Source organism: Pristiophorus japonicus, unplaced genomic scaffold (genome assembly GCF_044704955.1).
Source record: "Pristiophorus japonicus isolate sPriJap1 unplaced genomic scaffold, sPriJap1.hap1 HAP1_SCAFFOLD_627, whole genome shotgun sequence".
Lineage (NCBI taxonomy): Eukaryota > Metazoa > Chordata > Chondrichthyes > Pristiophoridae > Pristiophorus > Pristiophorus japonicus.
In genome coordinates, this window is record NW_027254539.1 from 259,877 (window position 1) to 284,415 (window position 24,539).

Below are 24,539 nucleotides of genomic sequence, written 5' to 3' on the forward strand. Positions count from 1 at the left end.
ATTCCCTTCTCTCCACTGCTGCCAACAATGTCTTCAATGCCACATTATTGAAGAGCGTGGCCTTCTCCCTTGCAGCAGGATTTGCACCAGCCATCCCACATGCTTCAGTTGCTGAGAGGCCTGACTCAAGTGCAGCAATGCTGAAAATGAGCAGCTGCAGCTGGAAATTACCTTGCCTTTAAGAGCTGGAATGAACTTGAGTCAAGGATTGAAGTCTGATTGCTGAATGCAAGTCAGCTGAAATTGGGTAACTCTCTGGCAATAGCGCCCCTGCAGTGCCCCACTGAGGCCATTTTAGCCTCATTTACTGCCCTCCTTCACTCCTGGGGTGAAAACGCCTAATTTCCCACAATTTAGCAGCCATTTCGCCGGACGCTAACTTTGCAAAATGTTAAAAGTTAACGCCCCAAATTAGATGCTAACAAATTTCTGCCCATCAATTTCTCACAGTCATTTCTGTCTTCACCTCTGCGTCTCACCTTCATATATTTTGTCTATCCTCCCTTTAAGTCTTACCTGTCTATCTTATACCTCTTATACCTCTGTGTTTACTGTCTCCGTGCCTCTCCATTTATGCTTTGTATATTTTTACTCTTTGTATTTTTTTCTGACTACCTTCTCTCTACTTTTCACATTTAGTTATTATAATTCCACTCTTTTTTTGATTTTTCCACTCTTCAAATTCAACATGAATTATTGTTGTCTCATGGTGAGCGCTAAATCATCTGAAGATATTGGGGGTAATTTTCCATTTTAGTGAAACTGGCATAGAGCATGCATGGCATGGGGTACATATCAGAATATTGTGTGCAAAGTGTAATGCCCGTGTAACATAGTCCACCTAAAGCTCTAGCTATCAATTTACTCTGTCATTCCTTTAGGAAATTTGCATTATTCTACTGCAATTTTGCTGGTATTTATAAAGTCTATCAAGGTGAATATTCTGACTGTCATTAGGAACCAGGAAATTGGATGCCAACAATCCCCAATAGAAACTCACTCTATTCAGTTTTCCAGTTAAGTTGAATACACATCATAGAAGTATATGGCACAGAAGGTGGCCATTCAGCCCATCGTATCTGTGCCAGCCAAAAAAGAGCTGTGTAGCCTAATCACGCTTCCCTGCTCCTGGTCCGTAGCCTTGTAGGTTACGGAACTTCAAGTGCATATCCAAGTACTTTTTAAATGTGATGAGGGTTTCTGCCTCTACCACCCTTTCAGACAGTGAGTTCCGCAATCCCACCACCCTCTGGGTGAAACAAGTTCTCCTCAACTCCCCTCTAATCTTCCTAACAATTATTTTAAATCTATGCCCACCCCTGGTTATTGACCTCTCTGCTAAGGGAAATCTATCCAGGTTCCCTCATAATTTTATACACCTCAATGAAATCTCCCCTCAACCTCCTCTGTTCCAAAGAAAACAATCCCAGCCTATCCAATTTTGCCTCATAGCTAAAATTCTCCAGTCCTGGCAAGATCCTCACAAATCTCCTCTGTACCCTCTCTTGTGCAATCACATCTTTCTGTCATGTGGCTAACAAAATTGCACGCAGTGCACTAGCTGTTGCCTAACTAGTGTTTTATACAGTTCAAGCATAACCTCCCTGCCCTTGTAGTCTATGCCACGGCTAATAAAGGAAAGTATCCCCTATGCCTTCTTAACCACCTTGTCTACCTGTCCTTCTACCTTCAGGGATCTATGGACATGCACTCCAAGGTCCCTCTGTTCTACTACACTTCTCAGTGTTCTACTATTTATTTCGGGGTGCGGTAGCACATTGGTTATGCTACTAGGCTAGTAATTCAAGGAACTGGACAAATGATCTGGAGATGTTTGTACAAATCCCACCATGGCAAATTTAAATTCAATTAAATAAATCTGGAATAAAAAGCTGGTCTCAGTAATGTTGACTATGAAACTCATTGTTGTAAAACCTATCTGGTTCACAAATGTCCTTTCTGGTCTGGCTTATGTGATTCCAGACCCAGAGCAATGTGGTTGAATCTTAACTGTCCTATGAAATGGCTAGCAGCCCACGCAGTTGTACCTAACCAGTATAAAGAAGTACCCTGGACTGCAGTGGTTCAAGAAGGTGGCTCAAGGGCAAATAGGGATGGGCAATAAATAGTGGCTAGCGTCGCCTACATCTCGTGAATGAATAAAAAAATATTTATTGTGTATTCCCTTGCCTTGTTAGCCCTCCCCAAATGCATTACCTCACATTTCTCAGAACTGAATTCCATTTGCCACTTTTTTGCCCACCTGACCAGTCCACTGATATCTTCAGTCTAGAGCTTCTTTCCACACAGCCAATTTTTGTATCATCTGCAAACTTCTTAAATCATGCTCCCTACATTCCAGTCCAAATCATTGATATTTACCACAAAAAGCAAGGCCCTGAAGAACCCCACTGGAAACAGCCTTCCGGTCACAAAAACACTCGTCGGCCATTACTCTTCGCTTCCTGCCACTGAGCCAATTTTGGATCCAACTTGCCACTTTCCCTTGGATCCCATGGGCTTTTACTTTTATGCCCAGTTTGCATGTGGGACCTTGTTAAAAGCCTTGCTAAAATCCATGTAGACTACACTAAATATGCTACCCTCAACGACCCTGGAGTGGGGGGGAACCCATATAGTCTACATCAAACGCACTACCCTCTTTGTTATCTCTTCAAAAAATTCAATCAAATTAGTCAGACACGACCTTCCTTAACAAATCCATACTGACTGTCCTTGATTAATCCATGCCTTTCTAAATGACAATTAATACTGTCCCTCAGAATTTTTTCCAACAATTTGCCCACCACCGAGGGTAAGCCAACTGGCAGATACTTACTTGGTCTATCCCTTTCTCTTTTAACCAAAGGCACAATGTTAGACGTCCTCCAGTCCTCGGGCACCACGCTTGTAGCCAGAGAGGGTTGGAAAATGATGATGAGAGCCTCCGCTATTTCCTCCCTTGCTTCTCTTCACAGCCCGAAATACATTTCATCCAGGCCTGACGATTTATCTACTTTCAAAGATGCTACACCCCTTACGGCTGAATTTTCTGCTCCAGTCCGTCTCTGTATTCGTCTCGGAAGGGCGGCATTGGCAGTGGTGAGCTCTTCTGGGTAGGCAGCCAACTTCCAGTGCCCCGCCAGGGTTTTCGGGGCCGGTTTCAGCAGGGCGCGGAGCATTACCGCCCGGAAGAGGTGAGTCGGTGTGCAATGACCCTGGTTGCGGCACCGGCTCAATTTTTGAGTCCAGCCTGACCCATAGCGCTGCGTAGAGCGTCCTGCTGGGACCGCATGTGAAAACGGGCAATTCAACCTGTAGCGGCTGCAGTGAGGTAAGTAATGTCAACTTAGGTAAGTGTGATTCTTTTTTTTGCAATTTGTGTTGTGGTGGCATGGAGTATGAATTAGGAATGTTTTTGGTGGATATTTTTCAGGCTTTTTTTTCCTCCCCAGGCCTCTCTTAGAGCCCTCCGAGGCCGCCTGCTTAGCTCGGGATTTTTACATGCTCAGCCGGCCCAGCGCCCTAAGAGAGATATGCAACACCGCCCTTACCGCTCCGCCTTACACTCAGGGCCCCGCTGCCCAATTTTGCTGACTGAGACGCAAACTTTTTCCAGGTGGTATCAGGACCGCCCTGTCGTCATTAACGCCCCCAAATCCTAAAAGCTGAAAATTTAGCCCATTATATTTCCTCTCTCACTATGTTTATTTCATCTAATATTTCACACTTCTCCCCCTTAACTACAATGTCTGCGTTTTCCCACTCTTTTGTGAATACAAGCGCAAAGTATCAATTAAGGACCATACTCACTTCTTCCATCTCCACACATAGGTTACCTTTTTGGTCTCTAATAAGCCCTATTCTTTCCTTAGTTATCCTCTTGCTCCTTATGTATTTATCAAACATTTTTGGGTTTTCCTTGATTTTACTTGTCAATATTTTTTCATGCCTTCTCTTTGCTTTCCTAATTTCCTTTCTATACTCCTCTAGGCTTTCTGTGGTATTGAGCTCTCGGTATCTGACATAAGTTTCTCTTTTTCCCATATCTCCTTGCTCCTTGACATCCTGGAGACTCTAGATTTGGCAGTCTCATCCTTTTTCTTTAAGGGAACATAGAAAACCTTAACCCTCACTATCTTCTCCTTGAATGCCTCCCACTGCTCTAACACTGATTTACCATCATGTGGTTGTTTCCAGTCCACTTTTGTTAAATCACATCTCAGCTTAGTAAAATTGGATTTTCCCCAATTGAAAACTTTAACTCCTGGTCTATCTTTGTCCCTTTCCATAACTATACTAAATCTAATTGAATTATGGTCACTACCACCAAAATGCTCTCCCATTGATACCCCTTCTACCTGCCCAGCTTCATTCCCTAAAAACCCAGTCCAGAACTGCCACCTCTCTTGTTGGGCTTGCTACGTACTGGCTAAAAAGGTTCTCCTGAATACCTCTTTCCCTTTTACAGTGATTTTATCCCAGTTAATATTAGGGTAGTTAAAATCCCCTACTATTAATGCCCTATTTTTTTTTCTTAGAATTTGCCTATATATTTGCTCTTCTCTCTCCCTCTGGCTATTTGGGGGTCTATGTGATTGCCCCTTTTTTGTTCTTCAGTTCAACTTATATGACCTCATTTGAGGATCCTTCTAACATATCCTCCCTCCTCACAGCTGTAATTGTTTATTTAACCAATATTGCGACCCTCTCTGTTTTTTCATCCCCCTCTTTATCTCGTTTGAAAACCCTGTAACCAGAAATGTTGAGCTGACATTCCTGCCCTACTTTAAGCCATGTTTCAGTAATAGCTGTGGGGCTGGATTTTCGGGTCCTTTGTGCTCCGGATCTCGCCCCGGAGCGGTGAGAAATGGGGTGGCGAGGTCTCCTGCATCCTGTTGGGAGCTTTGGGTCGGGTTCTGCGGCGGCGCTTAGAAGCACTGTTGGGAAGAGCCGCGCTGGGTGTGCAACGTCTCTTGTTGCGACACTAGTGCGAGTTTTGACTCGCATCCAACCCATGCGCCCCGCGATGACCGCCAGGTAAAAGACAGCGGTCCAGCCATGTTGGCGGCGGTGAGGTAGATAAAGTGCAGAAAAGGTAAGTTTGAGTGTTTATTCTTTTATATTTTTGTAGCGATTTGTGTTGTGGTGTGGGCAATGTTTTTGGAATGTCTTTATGTTTTTTTGTTCCCCCCGCCCCCCCCAAAGCCTCTCTTGGAGCGCTTCCGGCCCCGCACTTTAGTTGGCGAGGTTACCATTTTTGCGGTGCAAAAATTATACAATGCCTCCCTTCATGCTGGGCCCAGATGGCAAAAATTTCTCCCCAGAGCACAGATGTTCCCCGGGCGGTAACTTTCCCGCCCCGAAAACGGCCAAACCGAAAATTTAGCCCATGGTATCATACTTCTACATATCTATCTGTGCCCTCAGCTCATCTGCCTTATTCACTATAGTCCTTGCATTGAAGTATATACTATTTAGCACTGCCAAATGCCTTTGTTGTCTATGTTCTAGCCTTTGTTTCCTCTGCCTTCCAAACTCACTTACTAATTTTCTGCCTTCCACTTTCAGCGGTTCTCTTCCGCCTGCCAAGCTAGTTTAAACTCTCCCTAACATCACTTGAAAATTACCCCACAATGTTATTGGTCCCGGCCCTGTTGTGGTGCATCCGGTCCGACTTGTTCAGGTCCCACCTCCCGAAGAACCGGTTCAAATGCCTCAGGATTATGAAGCCCTCCCTCCTGCACCAGCTCTCCAGCCACGCATTCATCTGCTCTATCGTCCTATTTCTCACTAGCACGTGGCACCGGGAATAATCCGGAGATTACTATCTTTGATGTCCTGTTTTTTAATCTCTTTCCCAGATCCCTAAATTCTGCCTGCAGGATTTTATCCCTCTTTCTACCTATATCATTGATACTGATATGTACTACAATCTGTGGCTAATCTAAAGCCCTCCCTCCTGCCCCATCTCTCCAACTACACGTTCATCTGCTTTATCCTCCTATTTTTATACTCATTAGCACGTGGCACTAGGAGTAATTCGGAGAGTACTACTTTTGAGGCCCTGTTTATTAATGTCTTTCCTAGCTCCCTAAAATCTGCCTGCAAAAGCTCATTCCTCTTTCTACCTATGTCATTGGTACTGATATGGACCATGATCTCTGGCTGTTCACCCTCTCCCCTCAGAATATTGTGCAGCCGCTCAGAGACATCCTTGACCCTAACACCAGGGAGGCAACATACCATCCTGGAGACACGCCTGTGGCCACAGGAAACGCCTGTCTGTTCCCCTAACTATTGAATCCCCTACCACTATTGATTCCTGACCTTCCTCCTTCCCCCTCGTACAGCTAAGCCACCCATTCTTGGCTTCAAATCATTCTGACCAAGAGCCTAATTTAGTGTGTTAGTGAGGATCTTTAGCAGGCCTGCCAAAGCTAGGGATGTTCTGGGGGTGGAAGTCCCATTGATGTTGACATTATGTTGTCGATGGCAGATATTGAAGATGCTCTAGTAGCTGCAGAGGCTATAGAATGGAAAGTGTTGCAGTCTTTCACTTTCACCAGAGTTTGGAATGCTGGAATGAATTCATCAAACATGGCACATCTTAATGCGCTTGTAGGTTTTTGTCCAGCTGTTGTGAGCTGGAGTTTGACTTCCTCAGACAATGTTGACTTACATAACAAGACATGCCAGACACACTTTTTTGCCCTTTGCCATGATGTGCTCTTTTGAAGCTCCTTGTTGAGTGGCTATTTTGTTTGGTCGAGCTGACCACGATGACAGCTCACCTTTCCATACAATATTGCTAGTCTTTACTTGGTGCTGAAGTCTAGCATTTTCACCTGTGTAACACATCATTTTAGCAAATAACCAGTAACTAAGGAAGTAAAGCACACAACAATCAAAAAATACTGGTACACTCTGCTTTTTGTCTTACCATTTTACGAACAAATGCACAAAAACGTTGAAGTACACATGTAAATATGTTGCGAATATGAGTGTTGAAATCACATAGACATTGAAATCACAATGTTTTATTTTTCATTTTTTATTTGCTAATCAAAAATGCAACTAGCCACATCTGCAATCCCAATTAGCCACATGTGACAAATGCGAACGTATTGGAAAACCCAGCACTTGATCAGAGTGAGAGCAGGTAGCAGCATCAAAACTGTCAGTAATGTAATAGAAGAAGAGATCAAGACCTAGAAATTCGATTAACCCCCAAAATTGGGCAAGGGATCGCAATGCAATAGCAACCCACGCCCGTTTGGAGGACTGCAGGCAGCACATAAAATTTGTGCTGCCGAATGTACATGATCGTAACATTCAGCCAAGTGAAGAACCCGCTGCTGAATGGCTGAATGCTCAGCAAGGGGCCCCAGATTGTGCGAGGCTAGCTTCAATTATAACTAGCCTCCACTTCTTAAAGGCAGTCTGCACCTCTTAAAGGGGAGGTACCTTCTACCCGCAACAGGTGTTGGAACTGCTTGTGAAGGCAAGTGTTATAAACAAGAAGACTGAATAATGGCTCAAAAGCCAAAGAAAGTGCTCCAAAGTTCTTGGATGCAGCAGTGAGGCCTTAGTCCAGAAGGTCAACTCCAGGAGAGAGGCTCCCTTTCCACAGGGGGCCAGGAGACCTTCAAGGCAATATGCAAGACTACAGTGGGAACAGATAGCCAATGTAGTAAATAGCCCCGAGAACCTGGACTCAGTGCAGGAAGAAGTTTAATAATTTCACACAAGTGGTCAAACTCAGTGAATTAGTCTTCAAAAGCCATATCCCACCATCTGCACCACTAGTCTCACACACTGCTCAATGCACCATACCCCCATCATTCACTTATCAACAATCTCTACCAAACATGACTCGCACTTCACATTCATAACTGCACCTCAGCCGCACACACTTACCACTACTGCAAGCCACAAACCCACACCTCACCACTTGAACACACTGTCACCTATTCAACCATGACACGCACATCACCAAAACATGTCACACCACACTCACTGACACACTTCCTGTCTGCTCTACAAGCAAATTGTCCCTATCTTTATACAGAAATAGAATACAGAAATAGAAAAGGAATCTTATTCATTAGTTCCGTGAGTACAAAGGTCGTCTCGGGAGGCACACACTCTATCTGTCCTTGCATAATTTCTCCCTGTTCACAGTCTGATAAGCAGAATATCAGGAGACTCCCTTTTAATACCAGATAGTCATTTAATTACATTTCTAAGTTTCAAGGCTAAAAAGTGTGGGTGTTGTTCTAGTCCTATTATTTCTTCAAATATAGCAAAAACAGAATTTAACCCTTCCCTTTACCATAAGCCATAGATTCATAGATTCTTTCTTCCACACTTCCCTTTCTCGTGCAGGAAAAGGTGTTGCATAGCTGGCACCAGCAGACCTTCACCAGCGATGGACAGGCTTGCCTGCATGACCTCACCCCCACGAAGGAGACAATGCTGGCCATTCTCGGCAGGGGCATGGCTGAGCCCATGGCCAGTGGCGGGGCTGAAAGAATAGAAGAGGATGGTATCCTCATATGTTATCCTCCTTTTCACATCCCACTTCCCCCTCATCAACACAATCTCTTCTGGTTTACAATCTGCACATGGTGTAAACATACACCTCTTGCTTTCCCTCCATTCCCTCACCACATTCTCTTATGCATTCCCTTGTGCCTTTCTTATTTCAGACACCCAAGAAATCCAGCCTACCCAGTCAATGGGTCAACATGAAGAGGGAGAGGAGAGTGAAGAAGAAGTAACACAGTCACTCGATTTCAAACTCCCAGCTACCAGCTCAGATACTGACACTCCGCATACTTTAGAGGATAGGTTGGATGGGGGATCTGCACGTGGTGAGACACCGGGCACGAGTGGCCTGCAGTCAGGGCAGGGGGAAAGGGTAACATAGTTGCCAGCTCCCTGGAGGACAAGGCCACACAGGGGTTCTGCTAGACAGGACTCAGATTAAGACCTTGATGGGGCGCCTACAGAAGAACGTTGATGGTTATGCACAATTAAATCCTTGGTGCATTGGCAGGCCTGCCAGAAAGCCTGAATGCAATGTCAAGGAACATGGAGGAGTCCAGCTCCAGCCTTACACAGGGCTGTCAGCAGAGCTTAGAGCCCGTCCTTTCCAGTGTGGAAGAGGTGGGCAGAACCATTAACGTACTTGTGGACCAACCATCATGCTGGGTCTGATGGCCAAAGTCTCTGTTTCCATTGCAGCACAAGCAGAAGCCGCTCAATGTCTGAGTGCTGCAATGGAAGCTCAGACTGAAGCCATGCAAGTAGAGACTACTGTCATCATGGCTGGGTTTACCAGTGTTGAAAGGGACTTGCAGGGTGTCACAGCAGTCCAGCAGTCTGTACTCCAACAGATTACTAGGATTGCTAAGATGCTGCCCCAGGGGTTGATAATGCATCCGTGGAGGCCGACCCTGCTGAACTCTCTCAGGGTGACAGCATTTATCCTCCCACCATTGCTACTCCGCCAGTGCCTTTACTGTTGCCTGTCAGCCAGCCAGCCCAGACTGCATGCTGAGGTGGTTCTGCCTGCAGCTGAGTCTTCAAGGCCCAGAGTTGCTCGAGATCGTTCTGCAAGGCCATCTGCAGTTTCTCCACTGAAAGTCAGCAGCCTTCAACCAGCCATGCTGTAGCCACTGGGGGAAGCACCTTGTAGGAACACCAGGAGAGGCAAAGGCACACTGAAGAGGCACTAAGGGAATGCACAAGGGTGATTAGTTTATTTCTGTACACTGGCATGATTTTGTTATGTCTAGAATAACTCCATAAGACTGAGTACTGTAAGCTTAAACTGATGTGACCTTAGTCTCTTTAATAAAACTCCAGAGTGCCAAAGCAGCATGGCAGACAACCTTTTATACTTGCTTGCCTGAGGTGTACAGGTGACCCTTGGGCCTCCAACAGGTGCGCCCTCTGGTGGCAAGTCTTACACAGTTATAATGTTTACATACATAACATCACTCCCCCCAAAATCTTTGATATAAGTTATTTACAAGTTGAGGCAGTCGGGGGCCCTTCGCTCCCTGGTCGAACGCCTGAGTTCGAACCCTGGCATGGGTGAGTTGGTCGGGCCATTGCTGCACTGCAGCACGGCTGGTCTGACCGGACTGTTGGGCATGGTGGGTTCATCCTCTTGATTGACAGCGAGGTCGATTGCTGGTTGGATGTGTGTTGCTGGATCGATGATGGTGATGTCCTCTTCAAGTTGTTCCTGGTTGTCAGTGAATCGCAGTTTGGTCTGATCCAAATGCTTTCTGCACATTTGTCCATTACATAGTTTGACAATAAACATTCTATTTCCGCCCCCCCCTTGGCCAAGACAATGTCAGCAACCCATTTGGGACCATGACTGTAATTAAGGACAAACACAGGGTTGTTTACATCAATGTCAGTGGATACAACCACGCGATCATGGTACATGTTTTGCCGGTGACGCCGGGTTTCCACATGATCATTAAGATCCGGGCGGACTAAGGCGAGCCTGTTTTTGAGTGCTCTCTTCATTAACAATTCCGCTGGGGGATCCCCGGTAAGCGAGTGGGGTTGCATCCGGTAACTAAGCAGAACCCGAGATAAACGGGTCTGCAGGGAGCCATCCGTCACGCGTTTCAGCTCTGCTTGATTATTTGGACTGCCCGTTCCGCTTGACCATTGGATGCAGGCTTAAACGGGGCAGATCTGACATGCTTAATGCCATTGCGGGTCATGAACTCGTTGAATTCCGAACTGGTGAAACACGGTCCAGTGTCACTGACAAGGACGTCAGGCAAGCCATGCATGGCGAACATGGGCCGGAGGCTTTCAATGGTGGCAATGGATGTGCTGGATGCCATGATTGCACATTCAATCCATTTAGAGTAAGCGTCCACTACCACTAAGAACATCTTTCCTAGAAAGGGGCCAGCGAAATCTACATGGATCCTGGACCACGGTTTGGAGGGCCATGGCCACAGACTCAGTGGAGCCTTCCTTGGTGCATTGCTCAACTGTGAGCAAGTGTTACATTGGTGTATGCATGACTCCAAATCCGAGTCAATGCTGGGCCACCAAACGTGTGACCTGGCGAAAGCCTTCATCATGACTATGCCTGGGTGGGTACTGTAGGTCACGTATAAACATTTCCCTGTCTTTTTTTTGGCAAAACCATGCGATTACCCCATAAGAGACAATCTGACTGGATGGACATTTCATCTTTTCGTCGATGAAATGGCTTAATTTCATCTTGCATTTCCCCGGGAACAGCCGACCAGCTCCCATTGAGGATGCAACTTTTTACTAGTGATAGCACAGGGTCCTGGTTGGTCCAGGTCCTGATCTGGTGAGCCATGACGGGTGACCCCTCGCTCTCAAAAACATCCATGACCAGAAGCAAGTCTGCGGGTTGCGCTATTTCCACCCCGGTGGTGGGCAATAGTAGCCGACTGAGGGCATCAGCACAGTTCTCCGTGCCTAGTCTGTGCCAGATAACATAGTCATAAGCGGACAATGTTAGTGCCCATCTTTGGATGTGGGATGAAGCATTGGTGTTTATACCTTTGCTTTCTGAAAACAGCGAAATGAGCAGTTTGTGGTTGGTTTCAAGCTCGAACCAGAGTCCAAATAGGTATTGGTGCATTTTCTTAACCACATATACGCATGCTAACGCCTCTTTCTCGACTATACTGTCAGCTCTTTCAGCCTTAGACTTCTAGACGCATATGCAACCGGTTGCAGTTTGCCTGATACATTGGTTTGCTGTAACACAGACCCGACCCCGTATGAAGATGCATCACAAGCTAGCACTAAACGTTTACACAGGTCATACAATACAAGTAACTTATTAGAACATAGCAGGTTACTGGCCTTCTCAAAGGCTGTCTCTTGAGATTTACCCCAAACCCAGTCGTTGCCCTTACGTAGAAACATGTGCAATGGTTCCAGCAAAATGCTCAACCCGGGTAGAAAGTTACCAAAATAGTTGAGGAGTCCCAGGAACGAACGCAGCTCCGTCGCATTCTGTTGTCTGAGTACGTTCTTGATGGCCTCCGTCTTTGAGTCCGTGGGTCTGATGCTCTCTGCCGCAATCTTTCTCCCCCAAAATTCGCCCTCTGGCACCAACAAAACACACTTGGAGCATTTCAGCCTGAGTCCCACTCTGTCTAGTCGACTTAGAACCTCTTCCAGGTTGTGCAGGTGTTCGATGGTGTCACGACTGGTGATCAGGATGTCGTCTTGAAACACAACGGTGCACGGAACCGATTTTAGCAGACTCTCCTTGTTCCTCTGGAAAATTGCAGCAGCCGAGCGAATCCCAAAAGGGCATCTGTGCTATATAAACAGTCCTTTGTGCGTGTTGATGCACGTCAATCTTGTCGAAGATTCAGCCAGCTCCTGTGTCATGTAAGCGGACGTTAGATCCAATTTGGTGAACAACTTTCCCCCCTGCTAATGTTGCGAACAGGTCATCTGCCTTGGGTAGTGGATACTGGTCTTGTATCGAGGCTCGGTTGATCGTTACCTTGTAGTCTCCGCAGATTCTGACCGTGCCATCGCTTTTCAACACCGGAACAATCGGATTGTCCCACTCGTTGAACTCAACTGACGATATGTTTCTCTCTCGTTGAAGTCTGTCCAGTTCGATCTCGACTTTCTCCCTCATCATATATGGAACCACTCGAGCCTTGTGATGAACATACCATGCATCAGAGACAAGATGGATCTGCACCTTGGTGCCTGTGAAGTTGCTGATGCCTGGTTCAAATGACGGAAAGTTGCTCAGCACTTAAGCGCATGAGGCGTCATCCACCGAAGATAGTGTTCTGATGTCATCCCAGTTCCATTGAATCTTTCCTAGCCAGCTTCTGCCGAACAGCGTTGAGCCATCACCTGGTACAATCCATAGTGATAAGTCATGCACAGCTCCTTCGTACAATCCCTTTACTGCCACACTGCCAATGACTGGTATGAGCTCTTTAGTGTAAGTGCACAGCTTTGTATAAATCGGGCTCAGTTTGGCCTTTGTGCCTTGTTGCCCCACAGTTTCTCAAAAGCTTTTTGGCTCATAATTGACTGACTCGCCCCTGTGTTCAACTCCATGGAAACTGGAATGTCATTTAATTTGACTTTCAGCATTATAGGAGGACTCTTGATGTTGAAGGTGTGTACCCCATACACTTCTTCCTCGGCCTCTGGTTGAGTTGCCTCTCTTACTCATTCTGTGTGATCCACTTCGGATCGACCATCTTCTGCCGACTCTGCCACATAGTGAGTCGCAGCACGTTTGCACATTCGCTGGAGGTGCCCCATTGTTTCGCAGCCTTTGCACACGCAGTGCTTGAATCGACATTGATGGGCTCGATGATTACCCCCGCAGCGCCAACATGGTGTTAATGGATTCGCATTTACACCCCACTGTGGACTCTGAGTCATTCTAGGTCTTGCAGCTGCAGACGTGTAGGCCCTGCCATGTACAGTTCTGCCTGCTAAAGGCGTTATTTTATGTACAGTACTTGCCGGTGAGCTTCGATGCTGAGAAGATATCAGTTTAGTATTATCGTTCGTGAACATGAAAGCCTGGGCTATTGTGATGGCCTTGTTCAGGTCTGGGGATTCGGCAGATAGCAGCTTGCAAAGAATGACCTCGTGGCCGATTCCAAGCACGAAAAAATCCTGCAGCATTTCCCCCAAATATCCAGCAAAATCACAAGGTCCCTCAAGGCGTCTTAGGTCGGCGACATAACTCGCCAAGTGCTGGCCCTCGGAGCAATGGTCCGTATAGAAGCGATACCTGGCCATTAAGATGCTCTCCTTCTGCTTGAGGTATTCCTGAACCAGCGTACACAACTCTGCATAAGTCTTTTCCGTTGGTTTTGTCGGTGCTAGCAGATGTTTGATGAGGCCGTATGTTGTACACCCACAAACGGTGAGGAAAATCACGCTGCGCTTGATCGCTTTATTGTCCGCATCCAGCTTGTTGGCCACGAAGTACTCGTCGAGACGTTCAACGAAGGCTTCCCAATCATCACCCTCTACAAATCGCTCAAGAATACCAACGGCGGCCATAACCACGTGAAAGTTCGCGATCTGTTACTCGTCGCCAATTGTTATGTTTAGAATAACTCCACAAGACTGAGTACTGTGAGCTTAAACTGATGTGACCTTAGTCTCTTTAATAAAACTCCAGAGTGCCAAAGCAGCATGGCAGACAACCTTTTATACTCGCTTGCATGAGGTATGCAGGTGACCCTTGGGCCGCCCAACAGGTGCGCCCTCTGGTGGCAAGTCTCATACAGTTATAATGTTTACATACATAACAGATTTAATTTATAAATTTGGATTGGAATGTGTAATTTGTGTTGGCTTTTATTTTTGCATTGTGGGAAAGAGGAGGATGTTACGGACAGTGACAGGAAAGGTAAAGGGTGTGGGACTGTTGGTGAATGGGGAGTTGTGGTTGAAGTTACAGGTATCGCTCGTGGCTTATTTGTTCACGTAGAGCCCGGGCAGAAAGCGGCTGTCTCAGTTGCAGCCTCTCTTCCTCTTTCACCTCTCCTCCAGTGTTGAAAGGAGCATGCAGGGTGCCATAGCAGTCCAGCAGTTTGTTCTCCAACAGGTTACTAGGATTGCTGAGGTGCTGCCCCGGGGGAGTGGCAATGGATTTGTGGAGGCCGATCCTGCTGTCCTCTCTCAGGATGACAGCATTTGTCCTCCCACCACTCGACTCCTGCAGTGCCCTTGCTGTTCCCTGTCAGCCCAGACAGCTGCTGCCCATGCCAAGGTGGTGCAGTAGAAAGCCAGGCCTACTAGGCCCAAAGCTCCTTGAGGTCGCCTGCAAGGTCATCTGCATTTCCCCCACTGAAAATTAGCAGCCTTTCAACAACCATGCTGCATCCACTGGGGTAGCACAATGTAGGAGCACTGGGATAGGCAGAGCTCCGTGCAAGATGGGCACTAAGGGAATGCACAAGGGTGAATGGTTGATTTTTTAATGTAATATTGGATGGAGAAATGGATATAGTTTGATTGGAATGTTTGCTTTGGGGTGGCTTTTATTCCAATACGTTTTCTGCCCTTTGGTATTCCGCAGCTCCACCCATACAGATTCCACATCATCCAAGCTTTTGTCCTTCCTTACTATTGCATTAATTTAATTTCATCTTTAACCAGCAACACTTCCCCACCTCCTTTTCCTTTCTGTCTATCCTTCCTGAATGTTGAATACCTCTGGATGTTGAGTTCCCAGCCTTGGTCACCCTGGAGCCATGTCTCTATGATGCCAATTATATCATATTCATTAATTGCAGTTAATTCGTCCACCTTATTACGAATACTCCTCGCATTGAAGCACAGAGCCTTCAGGCTTGTTTTTTTAACACACTTTGCCCCTTTAGAATTTTGCTGCAATGTGGCCCTTTTTGATTTTTGCCTTGGGTTTCTCTGCCTTCCACTTTTATTTTTCTTCTTTCTATCTTTTGCTTCTGTCCCATTCTATTTCCCTCTGTCTCCCTGCATAGGTTCCCATCCCCCTGCCATATTAGCATAACCCTTCCGCAACAGCACTAGCAAACACTCCCCCTAGGACATTGGTTCCGGTCCTGCCCAGGTGCAAACTGTCCGGTTTGTACTGGTCCCACCTCCCCCAGAACCGGTACCAATGTCCCAGGAATTTGAATCCCTCCCTTGTGCACACTCCTCAAGCCACGTATTCATCTGAGCTATCCTGCGATTCCTACTCTGACTAGTACGTGGCACTGGTAGCCCTTGTCACCCAGTAGCCAACCTCTGGTTTGTCTTGGTGTTTTCTTGGTGGCTCAAAGGTTGAGGAAACAGCAGACTGGCACAGAATAAAAGCATCAAGAATGCTGCCAGGATGCTGGGCATTCACCATCATGATGTGCTGAGCGTGGTCGCACACCAACTGCACATTGAGCGAGTTGTAACTTTTGGGGTTGCGATACACTGCGGAGCATTCGGAATAAGGTGGATGAATTAACTGCGCAGATAGCTGTTAACGGAAATGATGTAATTAGGATTACGGAGACATGGCTCCAGGGTGACCAAGGCTTGGAACTCAACATCCAGGGCTATTCAATATTCAGGAAGGATAGACAGAAAGGAAAAGGAGGTGGGGTAGTGATGCTGGTAAAAGAGGAGATTAACGCAATAGTAAGGAAGGACATTAGCTTGGATGATGTGGAATCTGTATGGGTAGAGCTGCGGAACATCAGTGGGCAGAAAACGCTAATGGGAGTTGTGTACAGACCACCAAACAGTGGTAGTGAGGTTGGGGTGGCATCAAACAGGAAATTAGGGATGCATGCAGTAAAGGTACAGCAGTTATCATGGGTGACTTTAATCTACATATAGATTGGGCTAACCAAACTGGTAGCAACACGGTGGAGGAGGATTTCCTGGAGTGTATAAGGGAGTGTTTTCTAGACCAATATGTCGAGGAACAAACGAGAGAGCAGGCCATCCTAGACTGAGTGATGTGTAATGAGAGAGGATTAATTAGCAATCTTGTTGTGCGAGGCCCCTTGGGGAAGAGTGACCATCAGATGATAGAATTCTTCATTAAGATGGAGAGTAACACAGTTAATTCAGAGACTATGGTCCTGAACTTAAAGAAAGGTAACTTCAATGGTATGAGACGTGAATTGGATAGAATAGACTGGCGAATGATACTTAAAGGGCTGACGGTGGATAGGCAATGGCAGACTTTTAAAGATCACATGGATGAACTTCAGCAATTGTACATCCCTGTCTGGCGTAAAAATAAAACGGGAAAGGTGGCTCAACTGTGGCTAGCAAGGGAAATTAGGGATAGTGTTAAATCCAAGGAAGAGGCATATAAATTGTCGAGAAAAAGCAGCAAACCTGAGGACTAGGAGAAATTTAGACTTCAGCAGAGGAGGACAAAGGGTTTAATTAGGAGGGGGAAAAGAGAGAATGAGAGCAAGCTTGCCGGGAACATAAAAACTGACTACGAAAGCTTCTATAGATATGTGAAGAGAAAAAGATTAGTGAAGACAAATGTAGGTCCCTTGCAATCAGAATCAGGTGAATTTATAATGAGGAACAAAGAAATGGCAGACCAATTGAACAAAACTTTGGTTCTGTCTTCACTAAGAAAGACATAAATAACCTTCCGGAAATACTGGGGACCGAGGGTCTAGCGAGAAGGAGGAACTGAAGGATATCCTTATTAGTCAGTAAATGGTGTTAGGGAAATTGATGGGATTGAAGGCTGATAAATCCCCAGGGCCTGATAGTCTGCATCCCAGAGTATTTAATGAAGTGGCACTAGAAATAGTGGATGTATTGGTGGTCATTTTCCAACATTCTATAGACTCTGAATCAGTTCCTATGGATTGTAGGGTAGCTAATGTAACCCAACTTTTTAAAAAAGGAGGGAGAAAGAAAACAAGGAATTATAGACTGGTTAGCCTGACATCGGTAGTGGGGAAAATGTTGCAATCAATTATTAAAGACGTAATAGCAGCGCATTTGGAAAGCAGTGACAGGATTGGTCCAAGTCAGCATGGATTTATGAAAGGAAAATCACGCTTGACAAATCTTCTAGAATTTTTTGAGGTTGTAACTAGTAGACTGGACAAGAGAGAACCAGTGATGTGGTGTATTTGGACTTTCTAAAGGCTTTTGACAAGGTCCCACACAAGAGATTAGTGTGCAAAACTATTGGGGGTAATGTATAGATGTGGATAGAGAACTGATTGGCAGACAGGAAGCAAAGAGTAGGAGTAAATGGGTACTTTTCAGAATGGCAGGCAGTGACTAGTGGGGTACCGCAAGGTTCTGTGCTGGGGCCCCAGCTGTTTACATTGTACATTAATGATTTAGACGAGGGGATTAAATGTAGTATCTCCAAATTTGCGGATGACACTAAGTTGGGTGGCAGTGTGAGCTGCGAGGAGGATGCTATGAGGCTGCAGAGTGACTTGGATAGGTTAGGTGAGTGGGCAAATGCATGGCAGATGAAGTATAATGTGGATAAATGTGAGGTTATCCACTTTGGTGGTAAAAACAGAGAGACAGGCTATTATCTGAATGGTGACAGATTAGGAAAAGGGGAGGTGCAACGAGACCTGGGTGTCATGGTACATCAGTCATTGAAGGTTGGCATGCATGTACAGCAGGCAGTTAAGAAAGCAAATAGCACGTTGGCCTTCATAGCAAGGGGATTTGAGTACAGGGGCAGGGAGGTGTTGCTACAGTTGTACAGGGCCTTGGTGAGGCCACACCTGGAGTATTGTGTACAGTTTTGGTCTCCTAACTTGAGGAAGGACATTCTTGCTATTGAGGGAGTGCAGCGAAGGTTCACCAGACTGATTCCCGGGATGGCGGGACTGACATATCAAGAAAGATTGGATCAACTGGGCTTGTATTCACTGGAGTTCAGAAGAATGAGAGGGGATCTCATAGAAACGTTTAAAATTCTGACGGGTTTAGACAGGTTAGATGCAGGAAGAATGTTCCCAATGTTGGGGAAGTCCAGAACCAGGGGTCACAGTCTAAGGATAAGGGGTAAGCCATTTAGGACCGAGATGAGGAGAAACTTCTTCACCCAGAGAGTGTTGAACCTGTGGAATTCTCTACCACAGAAAGTTGTTGAGGCCAATTCACTAAATATTTTCAAAAAGGAGTTAGATGTAGTCCTTACTACTAGGGGGATCAAGGGGTATGGCGAGAAAGCAGGAATTGGGTACTGAAGTTGCATGTTCAGCCATGAACTCATTGAATGGCGGTGCAAGCTCGAATGGCCGAATGTCCTACACCTGCACCTATTTTCTATGTTTCTATTTACAATATACATTAATGATTTGCACAAAGGAATTGAATGTAATATCTCCACGTTTGCAGATGACACTAAACTGTGTGGCAGTGTGAGCTGTGAGGAGGATGCTAAGAGGCTGCAGGATGACTTGGACAGGTTATGTGAGTGGGCAATTGCAGTATAATGTGGATAAATGTGAGGTTATCTACTTTCGTGGTAAAAACAGGGATGCAGAATATTATCTGAATGGTGTCAGATTAGTAAAAGGAGAGGTGCAACAGGACCTGGATTTCATGGTACATCAGTCATTGAAAGTTGGCATGCAGGTACAGCAGGCGGTGAAAAAGGCAAATGGCATGTTGGCCTTCATAGTGAGAGGATTTGAGTATAGGAGCAGGGAGATCTTGCTGCAGTTGTAGAGGTGAGGCCACACCTTGAATATTGTGTACAGTTTTGGTATCCTAATCTGAGGAAGGACATTCTTGCTATTGAGGGAGTGCAGCAAAGGTTCACCAGACTGATTCTCGGGATGGCAGGACTGACATATGAAGAAAGACTGGATCGACTAGGCTTATATTCACTGGAATTTAGATGAATGAGAGGGAATCTCATAGAAACATATAAAATTCTGATGGGATTGGACAGGTTAGATGCTGGGAAAAATGTTCCCGATATTGGGGAAATCCAGAACCAGGGGCCACAGTCTAAGGATAAGGGGTAAGCCATTTAGGACCGAGATGAGGAGAAACTTCTTCACTCAGAGAATAGTGAACCTATGGAATTCTCTACCGCAGAAAGTTGTTGAGGCCAGTTCATTAGATATATTCAAAAGGAGTTAGATGTGGCCCTTACAGCTAAAGGGCTCAAGGGGTATGGAGAGAAAGCAGGAAAGGGGTACTGAAGTTGCATGATCAGCCATGATCATATTGAATGGCGGTGCAGGCTCGAAGGGCCGAATGGCCTACTCCTGCACCTATTTTCTATGTTTCTATCTCAGCCTTTATATGTGATGCCCGCAAAGCCACGTGCGTTCAAGCGATGATGCCCTGCACCATGGGGTAGTCCGCTATCCTGGCAAAGCCACGTGCATGCTCCACTTGCTTCTTTCTGGTTAATTAAGTCCCCTCCCCTCGCATAAAGAGCTTCTGTCATCTCTCTTGTGCAGCAGTGGACGGCAAACTGTGAGATGTTGCAGATATTGCCTGCTCTAACCTGGAAGGATCCTGATGTGAAGAAACTCAAGGCCATGGTCACCTTTACAGCCAGTGGCAGCAGTGTTTTTACCATGGGCTTGACAGAGCTAGGTCTTGTTCCAGTGGCAACGATTAACCAAGACGACTGGAGACCAGCTCTCCTGCACGGACCCAGTGCGCACACATATCGCAGTGTGGGCTGGCCTGTGCTGCCCCTGAGCTCTCTCCTCTCCTGGGCCCCGATCACGTCGCTCTACAATCTCTCGCCGCTCCTTCGCCCCGACCGCGCCACTCCTCTGCTCCTTGCCGCCTCTCCTGCTGTACCTGCTCCCGCTCCATTCAGCGACCTTGATTTTGGTGACATTCAATCCAGTCGCCCTTCTCCTGATGTGCAACGGCCATCGCAAATTTAAAAAATCCATGCACAGGCATCTTCTACCCTTCAATATGTATTTCGGGACCTGGAATGTCAGGCCCTTCATTGAAACACCTGTGAACTCATCCCTTTTTGGTGTGGAAGCAAGTCATCCTCGATACGAGGGACCGCCTAAGAAGACCTTGTCTTGCCATGGAGTGAGCGGCAGGTCTGGTTGCAAGAAATGGCGGCGTTCTGTGTGCACCTTCTTCGTAAAGTGCAGATGTCCCATACACTCGCTCAGGTTGAAGTAAGAGAATTGCTCTCGGAAGACCCTAGTTGGTAAAGTCTCCTTCTGAGAGCCCTTCTCTCCCTCCTTCTCCTCCCTTTGCGAGCAGCTTGTCCTCTTTTCTGCCTCTGCTCCATCTCCCTATCATGCTGCAGGCCAAGGGTGATAACAACTAGAGCACCCATGACTGGGAGCAAATGGTGTGACAAGAACCCTTGAAGTTAGCAGCAAGGGCTTCTTCACTTGCAAAAGCACTCATTCTCACCTCTCCAACTTTAAATAACTCTAGAAGCCCCAAACACTTCCATAAACTTACACAGTGCCAGTAGAAATCAAAAAGCAAGTTACCTGAAATTTGTTGATGATCCATTTAAATAGCACTGTGGTGGCGGTGGGGGGGCGGTTGGGGGCGTGGGGTTCCTTCCTGCTGCTGAATTCATGTTCAGCTGTGCGAAGTTAACACAAGGCATTAACTCCAGCGATAATGACAAAAATGGCAGGGCTGCCGTCAAATCAAGGTTGCACGCTGATTGACGCCACGATCTTCCTACTTACAATACTTCTAGAGCAGGCTCCTAACGACTGCCCTACCATCCTCAGCAAGATAGCGTTCTGCATGGCCCGCACCAGAAATGTGTGCGCACTGCCCAGAAGCCATTTTGGTCCCAATTCGTCACCCGTAGCTCCCAAATGACGGGTGCTGAATTTCTAGGCCCAGGACTTGAGCTATAATGCTCCATATATTCTATGAGTAGGCAAGCATAGGTAGAACTCAGAAGGGTTCCCTTTGCAACAGTTGTGACTTGTAGGAAGTGTAGGTTTAAAGGTGAAGTTGTTCAAGTACAAATTAAATGAAGAATTGCAAATACTGGTATTTCAACATCTGTAAAGAGAAAGAACAGGTTAATGATTTCGGTGTAAGCTGTTTGATAGGATTGGAAAATAAAATACAGGCGAGCCATTATTAGGGCTGAAGCAAGCAAAGGGGAAGATTGGGGAGAAGAGAACAGCAACTAAATGTACAGTCCCCACCACGCACGTCGTCCACTTATTACAGTCCTATATCGGGAATATGGGGCTAACCATTTGCCATCGACATAGGCTTCAATTAGAAAGGTGTCACAATATTCACCCCAATATTTCCCTATCCACTTTGTTAAAGCCCTTCATAATTTGGAAAACCTCAATTGTAACTCCTCTTCTGCTTCTTAGCTCCACGAGAAATTGTTCCAAATATCTCGTAATTATAGTTTCCCATCCTGGTGGATCTACGAGTCCTTTCTATAATGGAGTGCCCAAAACTGCACACTACTCTAGCCTACTCAGTATCTTGTATTAATTCATTATTACTCATTTACACTTGTACTATATCTAGCTACACTCACACATTCAGGGAATTATGTATTTGAACCCCTATGACATGGGCTGAAGTGCAGAAACAACTTTTTACCCCTAGTGTCTGTCCCATTTGGCCCAAATGCCTGGCAGACATGAAACTCAACAGACACAGATGTTCTTGCATTTCATTTCTGGGATATTTAAGTGAACTCTATTTGGGTAAATAGTCCAGTCTGTAACTCTATTCACGACCATTAATGATCATACGTTTTTCGTTTAACTGACAGGTACTAATGATGACATGGGTGTGGTAGAAGACCGAAGAAACACTTCTCGTGAAGCATTAGAGAAGCTATTCTGTCTTCTCACTACTTACTTCTCAGATTGCACTTTTGATCAGGTAGCGAGTTTTAAAAATACCTTGGTTATTTTTGATTTAAATATAGATTCAGCCATTTTGGAAGTCTGATTTAACTTGTGTTGTTTGAAGAATATATTGCAGAACATTGAAAATCCAGGGCGCATTCAACTTCATCAAGGTGTAAAGGACTTGGCTGGAACTTCAGAGTGTTATATGGGCGATGGAGAAGATGTAATGAAGGATCGCATATTTATTAGGGTATGGTTTGTCACATTTAGCCAATGCCAATATAAAATATGCTCAAATGTTATTTTTATTTTTCTTCTACTGGAATACTGTGACAGAATTTGAGAAAAGGGCAGGATGTCTTAAGGTTAAAGATTAGGCCCTTGGGTTGAATATTTTAAAAATTGCATGAAGCTAACACGTTGCTGGAGGTTACTGACTGGAACTTGTAGAAATGATTTCTCCATTATTGGAACGTGGGGAAAAATGTTCACGTTAGTAATCCATATGGGGAGTAATTTTGCGCAGCAGTATTCACATTGTGGAGCCTCACTAGACTGGTGATAGGGTGGGAGCTGGGCTAGAACACTAGGTCTAATTCTCTGTAGGTCCAAGCTCTTATCTAGTGAGGCTCCATACTGGGAGCAGAGACGTGAAAAATTCCCCCATGATAACACAAAATTAATTGGGAAATGTCAGAGCTGAAGACTAGACAGATCTGTCTGGACATAATGCCTATTGTACGAATTTTTTTTTCCGTTCATGGGATGTGGGCCAGCATTTATTTCACATCCCTAATTGGCCTTGAGGAGGTTGTGGTGAGCCACCATAGCAGTCCGTTTGGTAAAGGTACTCTGGCAGTGCTGTTAGGGAGAGTGTTCCAGGATTTTGACCCCGTGACAATGAAGGAACGGCGATATATTTCCAAGTCAGGATGGTGTGTGATTTGGGGAGGAACTTGGAAGTGATGGTTTTCCCATGCGCCTGCTTCCCATCTCCTTCAAGGTGGTAGAGGTTATGGGTTTGGGAGGTGCTGTCGAAAAAGACTTGGCGAGTTGCTGCATTGCATCTTATAGATGATACACACTGTAGCCACGGTGCACCAATGGTGGAGGGAATGAATGTTTAAGATGGTGGATGGGGTGCCAATAAAGCAAGTTGCTTTGTCCTGGATGGTGTTGAGCTTCTTGAGTGTTGTTGGAGCTGCACTCATCCAGGCAAGTGGAGAGTATTCCATCACACTCCTGACTTGTGCCTTGTAGAAGGTGGAAAGGCTTTGGGGAGTCAGGAGGTGAATCCCAGCCTCTGATCTGCTCTTGTAGCCACAGTATTTAGGTGGCTGGTCCAGTTAAGTTTCTGGTCAATGGTGACTTTCAGGATGTTGATAGTGGTGGATTCAGCAATGGTAATGCAGTTGAATGTCAAGGGGAGGTGGTTAGACTCTCGCTTGTTGGAGATGGTCATTACCTGGCACTTGTGTGTTGGAAATGTCTTTTGAATTTCAATTATTAAAATGACCCATTTGAAATTGCTCATACAGGAAAAACTGCAGGAATACATAACCATGCAGAAAACACCTAATAAAGAGAGAACTCTGCAGAATATGAAAATAGCAGCATTGAAAACCGTTGAGGTTTATGCTCCATGCAAGATTTTGATTGGGAAAGAGTTTCTAGAAACACCTGGCGTTGATGACACCGATCCATTGGCATTAAAACTAATCAATGATGTACTGGATGAGGTAAGTCATTACATCACCTTTGTCATCTGTCTTCTTTCTCCCATCACCAGCTCAGAGATTTTCACCTGGGACATCTAGCTAGTGGGGATGAGGATCTTGTAACTTGAGCACGAGGCAGCTGGAGGATTAGGGTAAGGATTTGGCTACAGTGGAGTCTGTGGAGTTGCCTTCCCTTGTCTGTGGAGGCACTGGACTCTGATCTCATGGGTCTTATAATGAAAAGGAGGATATTGGATAAACACGTGGAGCTACTAAAGGTGCTCCCCCAGAACGTGAGGCAGATGACACGGGTCTTGATTCCGTTCACTGGCTTCATATGCAGCATCGCTGGGAAACTTTTTCCTCTAAGAGATCAATAGAATTGTGCAGCTTCATTTCAGAATGTGACCATCCTCCACCACCCCCCCCCCACCCCATTCCCCTCCCCCAACATCAG

At 45.8% G+C, this 24,539-nt stretch overlaps 1 protein-coding gene across 1 annotated transcript in view; it reads left to right on the plus strand.

Moving 5' to 3' along the window:
• Nucleotides 1-24,103, plus strand: part of LOC139255775 (uncharacterized) — a gene marked incomplete at its 3' end in the record, with an annotated part of 142,043 nt that extends 117,940 nt beyond the window's left edge. Inside the window, exons 9-12 of the mRNA XM_070873987.1 lie at nucleotides 8,712-8,876; nucleotides 22,283-22,395; nucleotides 22,486-22,614; nucleotides 23,903-24,103. Of these exons, the coding sequence (XP_070730088.1) occupies nucleotides 8,712-8,876; nucleotides 22,283-22,395; nucleotides 22,486-22,614; nucleotides 23,903-24,103 (608 nt within the window). The remainder of the gene's footprint in view (nucleotides 1-8,711; nucleotides 8,877-22,282; nucleotides 22,396-22,485; nucleotides 22,615-23,902) is intronic.
• Nucleotides 24,104-24,539: the final 436 nt, after the last annotated feature.